Source organism: Myodes glareolus, chromosome 20 (genome assembly GCF_982192425.1).
Source record: "Myodes glareolus chromosome 20, mMyoGla1.1, whole genome shotgun sequence".
NCBI lineage: Eukaryota > Metazoa > Chordata > Mammalia > Rodentia > Cricetidae > Myodes > Myodes glareolus.
The window spans coordinates 25,547,684-25,561,353 of record NC_142045.1 but is presented as its reverse complement, the minus strand read 5'-3'; the positions used below and the strand labels follow the sequence as shown (position 1 = coordinate 25,561,353).

At 40.8% G+C, this 13,670-nt stretch overlaps 1 protein-coding gene across 2 annotated transcripts; it reads left to right on the top strand.

The window, feature by feature from the left end:
* Positions 1–1,404: 1,404 nt before the first annotated feature.
* On the top strand, positions 1,405–12,954 carry Sucnr1 (succinate receptor 1). Of its 2 annotated transcripts, none has more exons than XM_048424744.3 (2): positions 1,405–1,503; positions 11,084–12,954. In XM_048424744.3, exons 1-2 carry the CDS (start codon positions 1,420–1,422, stop codon positions 12,032–12,034), a joined length of 1,035 nt encoding a protein of 344 aa, XP_048280701.1. In that variant the 5' UTR covers positions 1,405–1,419; the 3' UTR covers positions 12,035–12,954. The 2 variants fall into 2 exon arrangements, with proteins under 2 accessions (XP_048280701.1, XP_048280702.1); XM_048424745.3 differs by having other exon boundaries at positions 1,420–1,503; positions 11,090–12,954.
* Positions 12,955–13,670: the final 716 nt, after the last annotated feature.

The window sequence follows — 13,670 nt, the reverse complement described above, 5'->3', positions numbered from 1 at the left end:
CCTGAGAGATGTGTGCTCTCCTGGCAGAAATGACAAATGATATATTGGTAGATCCAGTGCCAAGGAAATATTCGGCCCCTTGTTTTAAAATTAATAAAAATTTAGAACAAGTACGTAACCACACCATGTTGACTCAAGAGTGGAAAGTCAGTGTCCTGGACCTGTGAGGTGGCCCAGCAGCACAACAATCCTGGCCCGGCAGGACTGACTGACTCTCGGTCTACCCTCTGCGTCTGTATCGGTGCCCTGTGATCCTGAGTAAGGAAGCAAGGTTGAAAAAAACAGTAGCGCGCAGTCTGTTTATCATGTCTGCCCGGTGGTCAGCCGAGGGATCCTGAGGCCATGAGGCATGTGGCAGGACAGCAGAGCTCTCTGGTTGCAGTCCTGTGAAATAAATGAGAAGTACCAACCACGTTTTCGGGCTATCAGGAAATAGGGCAAAGAAACAGGAAGCTCTGGGGACTCCAGGCACCCACAAAGAGGGAATCACCTTGCCCACTTCGTAACGGTGGTCAAAACGGTGAAATTTTTGTGCCTTTTGAGCTTGGAGGAGTCTGCAGAAGAGACAGTCTGACTGACTACTCCAAAGCATTCTGTTTCTGAAAACTGTACCCAAAAATAATCCTTAGCCTTTTCCCTCGGTAAGTAGTGCATGCCTGTGATTATTTCTCAGACCTTAGAGACCCTATGATCGGTCAATATAATCCCTATGATTCGAGTCAAGCAAACCATGTGTTTACTTGAGTATAAAGCTGATGTAGCCCAGAGAAAGAACCAGGTGTGTTTCCTGTCTCAAATGGTGGTTCGGCTCTTCTGGGTGCTATTCAGGGCACTGACTGGGATGTGTCCACTGTCATCTCTTGAGATTGTCATTTTATATAGTGCCTTTCTCCCTAATCCCTAGCCATCTGATGTACTTTTTTATGTCTCCTGAACTTAAACACCGAAAATAAAATGGATACGATCTAAAGTTCTAACAGCCTGTAACACTGACAGGGTGCATGTTCAGATGCCTTCCATGGATTTATTTTATAGTTCCCTTAGGATTTCTACGAAGCAGTTTAGTTATTGTATGCCTAATATAGAAGTCACCAAAAATATGAAAAAATAAGGAAAAAAATGAAATCAGCTATATGCTAAACATAAAGTGTTTGCTGTTCCTTACTACTTAAATGTGTGCATACACATGGTAAGAAAGACTGTGTCTTGGCTGCTTTGGGAGTGTATGCAATAATTTCAATTAGAGAGTTCTTAAAATGTCTCTGTTAAAAGTGTTTCCTGCAAAATGAATCATCTGTTGTGTGTCTTGAAGCTTTCAGAGTTCCTCTGCATGACTTGGGGATTTAGCTGAATAAATTACCCCTGCCTTTTGAATTATTAATCTTGGCTGCATGATATGCAAATCAGACTGCCCTGGTCATGTCTAGCGACACAGCACTGGGGCAGAAGCTCTCTCCAGCTCCTGGCAGGGTTTCTGTCAAGAGAAAGGCCGTCAGCAGAATGGTAAGGGACACTCCAGCCTATGCCTCCCCGACACACTAAGGGAGGGCAGACTTTCTGGTGAGGGTTACTTTTCAAAGTGGCCCGTGAACTGAACGGTGCTCAGGGAACTGCTCTTAAGTAAATGTGAAGCAGCAAAGGACAAGGCTGTCACATCTGACTGTCACATCTCCTTTCTATGGCTCTACATGCACTGATTTAATGGCTAAGTACTACATTTATTTTACTTTAAAAGATTTACTGTATTTGATAATGTCTCAAAAAAATTATAAATTATTTGAATAAATAAAAGTATTTACAGAAAGGGGGAATAATCTTTCATCATGAAAAATAATTTACAATATAAATTTAAAGAAAAATATAATAGGGTGAATTTCTAATCATTAGAAACTTTAAATTTTGCATTTGCATGTAGCAAAATGAGTATATTTAAGAGAAGATATACTAAAAGAACTGGAAGGCTGTAGAAGAAATTGCTTTGGAATGTTACTCACCAGAATATTCCAAATTGTATAACCTATTCTCTAACAATTTAATGAAAACTGTGAATTGATACAAACTAGAATTTTAAAGCTATGGTGTTATTGGAGGAATATAGAAAAGCAAAGTAATTAATAAGTACCAAATGCTTGTTGTAATGTGTTCCTTACGATGCAACTTTCCAGGGTCAGCTGAAATTTTAATTTCTGTTAGGCTCTTTATAATGATCAAGGATATAGAATAACATTTTTATTAGAATAAGGGGATTTTTTGTTAATGTCAAATTTTGAAACTTCTAATAAAGAACACAGATTATTTTCACATTTAAGAGTACTGATTTTATAATGAATTTTCTATTATTTCAAAATAAAAGTGAGTGTTAGCAATTTTCTTATGTGAGTGATTCAGTTTGTTCTGTGGCTCATTAGCTCTAGCAGACATGGTGTGTGGGGGCTAGGAACTAGCCATTTCACGGCAGTGGTCAATGTGTTTCTTAAAGAAAATGCTGTGCTAATGTGTGTTCACCCAGAGAAGCAACAGCATGTTAGTCAGCACGCCCATTGCCTAAAAACAGGATGGCTTCCAGGAAATGGAAAAGAGGCTAGTAATACTCCATTGGAAATGCCCCCTTGTATTGGGAGTTTTGCTTTAATGAACACACGTTATTTTCTTAATTTATATAATTATGTGGTAGCAAAAATACTCTCCAATATACATATCACTGAATTTGGAATGCAATGTTCTCAAAAGAGTGAGTTCTCATGAAGTTAAAGCAATCTACAAGTATTGGACAGCCTGTCTCTAGAAAACCATACCCTGCTAGTGCTGTACATGTGGAAAAGGCTGTAAAAGTACTACAACTGATTGGTTTCAAAATTTCCTTGACTTTTTGCTATTTGTATCCACTGTATTATACAGTTAATTTGTACTTTATCCACATACTTTATGCTTTTGTTTATTTCTTGTCCTTTAGATTATAATTATCCTTTATATATCTTTTAGATTATATATATATATATATTTTCTTTAGATTATAATTGTCCTTTATATTATAATTACATTATGTTTCTCTTTGCTTTTCTCCATCTAAACCTTTTTTTTTTGGTTTGCTTGTTTATTTTTTTGCTTTCTTGCTCTCTTTCAAATTCGTGGCCTCTTTTTTCATTAATTGCTATTATATACATATAAATATATACATACATATATATACCTAAATACAACCTATTCAGTCCATATAATGTTATTTACAAAACACCTCTTGTAACAAAGGAAATTGTGGAAGAGGGGCAGGAAGACTGTAAGGTTGTATGATCAGGGAGCTTCCTGTGAGACTGCGTCTCCTAGTAATGACAGAAGCTGCACCCACAAATCGCATCAACATGACCACCAAAACTGAACTGAACAAGAACAACAACAATAAGCAAGCTGAGTGAGTTGGGGAAAAACCCCGAGGTCTCAACCCCAACAAGGAACTACAGCCAACTAAGGAACACAGAGAGCGGGAGCAATAGTCTTACCCAGGGAAGAGCAATTACTTATCCAAAACCACACGGTCAACCTGAAAATAAACACTTTCAAAGTTAGGATGTTGTGGTGGAGGGTGTTTGTTTAAAAGCAAGATTTGCTCTAGGAGAAGCTATACAAAGGTATGGATTAATAAATGAAAGTAATCAATTAATTTAGCCATTTATTTTCTTTAGCTGGCCCTGGTATTCTCTATTTTTACTAAACCCTCAGTCTTTAGGCTCTCTAGATTACTAGAAGACAGAATTCTCCATCACTTCACCTTGGCCCCTGACTTGCAGATTGGTAGCTACTGGCATCCTGGCATCGAGTTACATATGTCTTGGTGGATGTATTTTCCATTTCATTTTGTGATCCATACAAATTACATAAACCATGGCACTTCCTCAGCTTAAGTGGTATCCGATATAATCAGAGAAAGAGGAAATTCAGAAGGAAATAAATGAGTTTCTTAGCTGAAGGAAACTTCCCTTTGTCTTAATTTTTATTTAATGTATGTATCAATGCCTCAGTATTTCCCACATGACATAAAGATCACAAACTGAGTCTTGGAGATTTCCAGCATTAAGGTCTAGACAAACAAGAATTAGTGACAAAAGAACTGGCAGATAGAGAAAAGGGAGAAGAGTCTGTAATGTTCTAGAAGTCAAGGAGAAAAAAACCATCCACACTAATGGCACTGAGAGCTACAGCAGTGAGTCTAACAGTGAGAACTGTTTGTCATGGAAGGAGCCATGCATGTTAGCTTTTTAGAAACCCATACCTCCCTATTTTTTACTTTTTTTTAGGTTTTGAAAATTTCACATGAGTACTATATTTGCATCATTTCCTCCTTTGTCTCCCCTCCCATGCAACTTCTCCTGTGTTCTTCTACTCCTCAAAATTTTCTGTAACTTTTGTTACAGACAGGCATGCATACACACAGAGAGACACATATTTAGTTAATACATATGTACATATGTATTATACATATACATATATGTATATCCCACCATTAAGCCCATCTACTGTTGCTTGTACACACACATGCTTAGCAGTGATCACTTGGGATTCAATAACATCAGGGGGCTCATCTCTAGAGATAACTGATTTCCCCTCTCCCAATACCTGTAGACTGCCACTGTCTGCTCCTCTAAGGGAGGCTGCTGAAATCTCTCCTGTTCAAATGGGCATGTCCACAGGTGTTGTCATTACATACGTTTTGTTTAGGCAGCTACTTCGCTGAGGTTTTCTGGATGCAACTTGCCTGCCATGTCTATAAGATACTATTTCATGGTCTACACCTGTCCGCTAAGTCATTCTGTCCCCATTCCACAAGTTCTCTGAGCCTTAGGTTTAGACGCTGTAAATGTACTCACTGGGGCTGGACAACCCATGGCTACTTGTTAACCAGTTTGTGGATATCTGCAATTAGTCTCCATCTGGGAAAAAAGGAACTTTTTTTTTTTTTTTTGGTTTTTCGAGACAGGGTTTCTCTGTGGCTTTGCAGCCTGTCCTGGCACTAGCTCTTGTAGACCAGGCTGACCTTGAACTCACAGAGATTCGCCTGCCTCTGCCTCCTAAGAGGAACTTCTTTAATAAGAGGTGAGAGTTGTACTTATCTGACTGGACTGATGTATAGGCTTTCTTGTTTTGTTTTATTTTTGTTTTTTAAGAAAGGATTTCTTGGTGTGTCTTCTGCTGTCCTGGAACTCACTCTGTAGACCTGGCTGACCTCAAACTCGCAGAGATCCACCTGCTTCTGCCTCTCAAGTCTAGGGTCAATCTTTTAATTTCTTATAATTTAAAAGTTTTATGTTACTAATTATTTCATCCTTTGTTTTATTTTTAAAAGCTAAATAAGCACAGACAGACAGACATAAAGATAAGCCAAAGGAGAAGTGACATGATAAAAGTGATCTGGAATTTTGCTGCTAAGGCTTGAACCATTAGTATTTTGGTATATATCTTTTCAGATTGCTACATGTTTAGCAGTTTCAGATTAATTAATGTCCTTAAATCTTCAAACCAGTTCTAGAAGTTATATATCAAAGTTTGTTTTATACAAATCTGTTTATAAATCAGAGGTTTCACTGCCACAGTGACTGATTTTGTATATGTATATATATATATTATATATATATATATCCTATTATGCACAGGGTAAGCTTTTATGGGGAAATAGATTAGCAGATCTTATTTTGTAGATTTACTATTTCTCTAGCCTTGGAGGAAGTATTTATGAAACTGCTTTACAAACAATCAGACTTTCGGCATTCTCTATTCAGCACGCAATTCCAGACCACATGCTCTCTGTTAGCCACTGTGCAGATGTAGAAGATAAATAATGAACAAAACAAACTTTGTAAAACTTGGCAAGACAAAATGTAATGCATAGGGAAAGCATGCAGTGGGGGCCCCTAGTTTATTTAGGTTTGGTAGACAGACAGCCAACTTGGGGAAACCATCTTTGAAATGGGGTCTGAAAGAAATACAGATACTAAACGAAGTGTGTGGACACGGGAGGAAGAACAAGCAAGAGTGCAGAGATGCAGGCAGACGGGGCTAGCACAGTGGGGCTGCTTTGTGCAGTCAGAGGACAGCAGGTGGGGAGGCTAAAGTGGAGCGCTGGTGCTGGGATTGGGGGGAGGCTGAAGTGGAGAGCTGGTGCGGGGATGGGGGAGGAAGCTGAAGTGGAGAGCTGGTGCGGGGATGGGGGGAGGCTGAAGTGGAGCACTGGTGCGGGGATGGGGGAAGGCTGAAATAGAGAGCTGGTGCGGGGATGGGGGGCCTGAAGTGGAGCACTGGTGCGGGGATGGGGGGAGGCTGAAGTGGAGAGCTGGTGTGGGGATGGGGGGGTTGTCATTGCGAATTTGAATTTTAGTCCTTAGAAGGATTCTAACATAATTAGCAACATGATCTGATTTTGAACTCTAGATTTGTCAAAAAGGTGAAATGAACAAGAGGCAGAAATTGTATGAGAACACAAGAGAATATGATACACATAACTGTTCCCTTCCACAGTTGAGGTAAGTATATACGGTGAGGAACAGTGACAGATTTGAGAAATACATAGAAATTGAAGTCAACAAAACTTGGTATTTTGTTCTTAATGGAGGTAAAATTGCAGCTGACTGTGAGGATTTTTGTGGTAAGCATTTGGATAAACAGAAAAAATTATTTCACTGGCAAAGGTGCTTCCAGATTGGCTAACAAGTTAGTATTTCTAAAGTCAGAGACGCCAGTGAGAAACCAATCCACAGCAATAGAAGAAACCATTGGAATTCATCAGACAGATCTGGGACAGGTTACAAGTGTGGGAACTGTCTGTAGATAGAGTCATTACAGTTTGAACATGGATGCTATCACCCAAGACAACCACAGAGGAGAGAGGTGAGAACTGAAATAGGACCTCAACATCTCATGGTTGAGCCATGAAAGATGCAAAAAGAAGTCAGGGAGAGGAAAAGAAAGCCAGGATTCTGCCTTATCACAAAAGGAAAATGAAGGGTGTATTCCTAACAATCTTATGGCAGGCTAATAAATCAACTGTTGAAAATTGACCACTGGATTGGGTCTTCGAAGAACTCGGGGTCCCAAACCAGATTAGGGTGTGCTAGACAGGAAAATGGGTGCAGATGTCAAAGCACTTGGTGAGAGACATTTTTGCAGAAACCAAGTCTAAAGAGAAGGGTAACCTGGGATGCAGGGGGGAAGTCTTTAAACCTGGGACAAAATTATTAGATTATAGAGAAGGGTGTTTAAGTGATGGCAGGCAAGACACAGATGGATAGATCCAGAAATGAAACTAGAAACTTGGGCGGTGTGACATCAGCAAGTCCTCCCTCTAAGAAAGAAGTCTGATAAGGCATGGACACTAGGAGTGATCTACGAAGCAGATGGACCTGAGGGTGGGTGTGTTCCGAATGAGTCAATGAAGATTCTCCATCTAGGTGAGCTCAGGGGCAAAGGCAGCTAGCTGTCTGCTGGTTGTGGTGAGCAGGGTGGAGTAACTGGAAAGAAGTCTGGAAGCTAAAAGAAACATGAAATTGAAAAACGTAATAAGGCTGCCATTCTCTAGAGAGGAATTAAAAGTGAAGACACAAGGCTGGGCTCTCCGGTGTTTGTGGGAGCATCACACAGCAATGTGTAAGCTTGAAGGCCTGAAGTGAATGCACTCAGTGCTCATGTTAAAAAGAGGGGTGGGGCATGGACAATCCCAAGGCTGGAGAGGCAGAGACAAGAGGATCCCTGATGCTTTTTAAACAGCTGTCCTAGTTGACTGGTGAGCTTCCAGTGCAGGGAGAAAGCCTGGCTCAAAAAGTCAAGTAATGAGTGAGGAGATATATGCCATCCTCTGGTCCCCACATGTACAAATACCTGTGTGATCACAGATGCACTCGTACATATGCATGCAGACACACCTCATAAGAGCAATGATAAAATACTGAAGTTATCTCCAAACTTGGGATGTAATTTCACAAATAAAACACTACTGCGATACCAGAAACCAACTTCAATGAAATCTGAATTTGATAAAAGCAGATATATTTTCTATGTATCTTTCGCATAGAAAGCTTCACTGAAATAGGTCAGGTATTTGTATTTGCAATGAAACAATTCTTTCACTTTAACTAATTTTATTTTCAAACTTGTTTTTATTCTATTAGAAATAATTAGGATCCAATATTTTAAAGAATCAACATACTTTCAGATGATTCAAGTCTTTGCAATATTCTAACTCCAATGTAGCCTTATTGTCAGAGAATGAAGACAAGTTAGCAAAATATTTGAAGTTTGAATAGTATTCAGAGAGTTTTTCTACTATGTTTTATTAGTTGATGTGGTAGTTAGTTTTAAAGGCCAGTGTGACATGATCTAGAGCTACCCGGACATAGATTCTCCATGAGAGACTGTCTACATTGTCTGTGGGCATGTTTGTGGGAGATTGTCCTAATTAAGTGATGTTGGGAATCCAGCCCACCGCGGTCAGTACCATTTCTTAGACAAATGCCTGAGCTGTAAAACATGTGGAGAAATCCAACTGAGACAATGAGTACACATTGTCACTCTACTCTACTCACTCTATTCTTGACTGCAAATGTGATGTAGTTAGGAGGCTTCCACGCCATGATGGACTGTGAACTGGAACAATAAACAAATAAATAAACAATAAACAAAAAGCTACAATAAACTCTCCCTACGTGACTTTTTGTCAGGGCATTTTTATTTCAGCAGCAGATGTGAAACTAGAAATGTTAAGAAGGTGGCCTCCGTGAGGACTAACTCTGAATATTGGGCTCTCAAAATTCGGATGCTGGAACCTAATTGTAGGGAATGGTAGAGCTTCGGTGAAAGCAGGGGGCTTTGCCCTCGTGGTGCAGATCGCGGCTTTGTAACAGAGGATGAAGAGAGCTGCCCTGCTCTTGCCCTTGCTGAGAGACTAGCGTGTCTCGTCTCCAGACAGGGAATCTACTTGTACTTTCGTCTTGTACTTCCCTAACTGTGTGAGGAAGTAAAATACTTCTATTATTTCTAGATTGCTCATCACGAGATATAGTGCTCTAGCCACTGGAATTGACTAAAATGGGACAATACTGAAGCTTCTCCACTTCAGTGGAATCGTGTCTTAGACAATTCTACTACCAGTCCCTCCTTCATATTTTTATTAATATTAAATGAAGCCATCCTTGGAAAGTGGTGAACACAATGCCTGGTTACACCATTAGCTTTCAAGACGTTGTGGCCATCACGATTATTTCTAAGGTTTTCAGTGTCCTGTTTTAAATCTGAAGACACTATATTTTAAGGTGGACTAAGTAATCTGTTCTAAGTTCAATAAAATAAGAAAAACTGTTTACTGTATACAACCAGGTAAAAGCTATTTAAAAAGACAACTGTATTCAACAACCCTATTCCCTTTCCCGGGTTAGAGCTCAATTCAGTTTTACTCAGAAGAATTTCTAAGGATCTGTGTCTGACCCTGATGATGCAAAGATGAGCTGGAGTCCTCTCATTGCTTATTTGGTCGCTTTCTCTTACCTGTTTTTTTTTCTTCAAAGTTTATTAAATTATAAAAGTTTCCATTTCCGCCCCTCCTCCCAACACCCTCCCACTCCCCCACTCCCTCTCCTCTTCCCTCTCCATCCCTAAGAGCAGTCAGGGTTTCCTGCCCTGTGGGAAGTTCAAGTTCCTCCCCACTCCCTCCAGGTCCAGGAAGGTGAGCATCCAAACAGACTGGATCCCAAAAATCCAGTATATGCAGAGGAAACAAGTCCCAGTGTCATTGTCAATGGCTTCTCAGAAAGACCCCGTGCTAGCCACATTCAGAGAATCCAGCCACATTCAGAGAATCTGGTTGGATCACATGCTCGTTCAGTCCCAGTCCAACTGGCCTTGGTGAACTCTCATTAGATCAGTCCCCTTGTATCAGTGGGTGATCGCACCCCTCGCGGTCCTGATTTCCTTTTTCATGTTCTTCGTCCTTCTGCTCCTCATTTGGACCTTGGGGGGCTCAGTCCGGTGCTCCAATGTGGGTCTCCGTCTGTATGGCCATCCATCGTCGGATGAAGGTTCCCTCTGGTCTTGCCTTCTTTGCTCACGTTCTCTTTCCTTCTGCTTCTCGTTTGGACCTAGGGAGTTAAGTCCAATGTTCCGATGTGGGTCTCTGTCTCTATCTCCATCCATCGGCAGATGAAGGTTCTATGGTGATAAGCAAAATATTCATCAGTATGGTTATGGGCCAAGGCCGGTTCAGGCACCCTCTCCTGATTCCCAGATTGTTCTCTGGACAGAGGAGAGGGTGTCTCTTACCTGGTTTTAAGCCCACTTTTTCTTTCTATACTGAGCTCTGGCACATGTTGCTCCTGTGTCTGGAAACAACTCTTCTTCAGGTAGAGATCTGGTTCTTAGGTCCAGACAGCGAGCGACGCTCCACCCCCAAACTTGCTCACATTTTCATTGTACTTATTTATTTATTTATTTATTTATGTGTGCACAGTTGTGCATGAACATGCACATGTGTACATGAGCGGGCATAGGTGTGGAGGTGAGAGAACAAACTTCAGGAGTCATTTTTCCTCTTCCAACATTTTAATTATTACCTGCTTTTATTCATATCTCTAATACAGCATCCTGTATAGTTTTCCCTGCTTCTTCCTAGGAAATCATCCATTGCCTCTCATTAGCCACTCTGTTTTCTTCTTTGCTATCACACCCAGTGATAAGGATGCAGTTTGAAGATGCTCAATGAAGCCTTGATGAAGTAATATAGTCACATGCTCATATAATGTATGTGCTTGTATACAATATACTAATGTGTATGAACATGTGGGTTTTTTTTAATGAGACTGGGTCTTACTGAATTATCTTGGCTAGTCTGAAACTCACTATGTAGACTAGGTTGTCCAGGAACTCACAAAGATCCGCTTGCCTCTGCTTCCCCAGCCCTGGTATTAAAGACATACTCCATCATACATGACTAATATACGTATTCTTCACCAGCTCTCCACAGTTAAGTGTTAGGTTGTTCAATTACTGTTCCACCATTTGTCCTTGGTCTCAGTCTAGTGCTGAATCTTATATTTCCTTTCTGCTTTAGTCACAGAACACATCTTGTCAGAACTGGCTGGATGCAGAGAGCATCTTGAAAAAGTACTACCTCTCCATATTTTACGGGATTGAGTTCGTTGTCGGGATGCTCGGGAACATCACAGTGGTGTTCGGCTACCTCTTCTGCCTGAAGAACTGGAACAGCAGCAACATCTATCTCTTTAACCTTTCCATCTCCGACTTTGCATTCCTGTGCACGCTTCCCATGCTGATAAGGAGCTATGCCAATGAGAACTGGATCTATGGAGATGTTCTCTGCATAGGCAACCGCTACGTGCTTCATGCCAACCTGTATACCAGCATCCTCTTCCTCACTTTCATCAGCATCGATAGATACCTGCTCATGAAGCACCCTTTCCGAGAACACATTCTGCAAAAGAAGGAGTTTGCCGTTTTAATCTCTTTAGCTGTCTGGGTCCTAGTGACCTTAGAAGTCCTACCCATATTCCCTTTCATCAACTCAGAAGGGACGGACAAGGACACCAGCTGCAGCGACTATGCAAGCTCTGGAATTCCTAAATACAATCTCATTTACAGCCTGTGCCTGACTTTGTTGGGCTTCCTCATTCCCCTCTCTGTGATGTGTTTCTTCTATTACAAGATGGTCGTCTTCCTAAAAAGGAGGAGCCAGCAGCAGGTGACTGCCGTGCCCCTGGACAAGCCCCTGCGCCTGGTGGTCCTGGCGGTGGCCATCTTCTCCGTGCTCTTCACACCCTACCACATCATGCGCAATGTGAGGATCGCCTCACGCCTGGAGAGCTGGCCACCGGGATGTTCGAAGGAAGTCATCAACTCCTTATACATTGTGACCCGGCCTCTGGCTTTTCTGAACAGTGCCGTCAACCCCATCTTCTACTTTCTCATGGGAGACCACTTCAGAGAGATGCTGATTAATAAGCTGAGACAGTACTTCAAGTCTCTTACGTCCTTCAGGACGTGAGCTGCTGGGTGCCGGTCTTCACTCAGCCAAATTGCTCTGCAGCTGAGGTAGCACCAAGTAAGCCACTGTCTCCAGGGTTTAGCTCCCCACCACACACAACGCTGAAGTAGAAACTGTGCCTGGACACCCAACTAGTTTTAGCTTAAATAGGTACAAACATACCAGAAGAGCAACTTTCTGTCCTTATTTCAGGTTGTACTCAAAATATGGGAAAATGTGCATTAAAAAGGATAGATACCTTCACCTAAGAACTGAAGGAGGTGAACTAATGGTGTCAATGCTGGGGCACTTAAGATCCAAAACCTTGGAACTTCTAAGAACTTTTCTATCAGTGTAAAATGAATAAAAGATAAAAGATAGATAAATCGATCGATCAATCGATAGATAGATAATCGATAGATAGATTATCATGTTTATCATGCTGCATGCATTTCATAATTGGCCAGGTTGATAACCATGTTTAGGAAATATTCCCTGCTATTTTTATTCTTGCAACATGAGAACATTATGTGAAAAATAAATAGAACTCAATATACACCATTAACTGTTATTTTTAGAAGTTATTTTCTGGAAAAATGTAAATAAGAGCAAAGCTTAATAAAGCAATATAATTAGGTTTTCTGTACTGATCATGAACTGTAATTCATCATTAATGTATCAGTCCTTTTCTTTTAGGTGGGCTATAGCAAGTAGGAATCTTAGTTTAGGTTAGTGGGAGGTAAAATGTTCAACGAAAGGTATGTTCTAATTTTGCTTTCTTGAAATTTGTCCATGATGAAAGTCCATAGTAAATTTACTCAAATATTGAAGGCACGTGTGATGAACAGATTCAGAAATTCCACCATTATAGAATTCTAAACATGTTGGAATCTCACAGCAAAATAAAGCACACCAAGATGAAGTCACTGTTTCTATGACAAGCGTGCTGTCTGAAATTTTTGGTGTCACAATCTGATGTCCAGAACACAGAAATATAGAAAAAGTCCCCTCCACTTCCATTGTCCCAAAGCAGAGAACTTTAAAGCACATTATTGGGGCCAGAGCATAGCATTAAGAGCACTTGCTGCTCTTGCAGAGGTTTCGGTTCAATTCCCAGCACCCAACACTGAGCAGCTCCCAGCTCCCTGTAACTCCAGCTTCATGGGAGCCAATGACACATTCTATGTTCCTTGAGTGCCCGGCTGTACTTGCTTCACGTACAAACAAGCAGGCACACACATACTCAATAAATACATCTATCAAAGAAAACGAAATGATTAATTTCAGAAACCAGCAAACAAGTGGCAAGGAACTATCCGTTCCATGTTCATTGGGTAGTTTCCTTGAACGTAGCCCTGCACCCGTGCGAAATGTCTGAGAGTTATTTTGAAAAGAACAGGAATGTCAGTCAGAGAGCGCTTTCTCTCTTCTTGGGTTAACGCTCCCTTTGGCTTCTGTCTTCACTCCTGACCTCTTCACATAGTTTCTCACATGTCCTCAGATTTCACAGACTTTTTTTTTGGTATGAAATGTGACTAAATTTTACTCATTAAACCATTAGCCGAATCATTTCCTCTCGAAGAAAACAGGCTTAAAAGTAAAACATAACTCTAAATCCCTTACTAGCTCTAATTCCTAGTCAGATTTATAAGGAGGG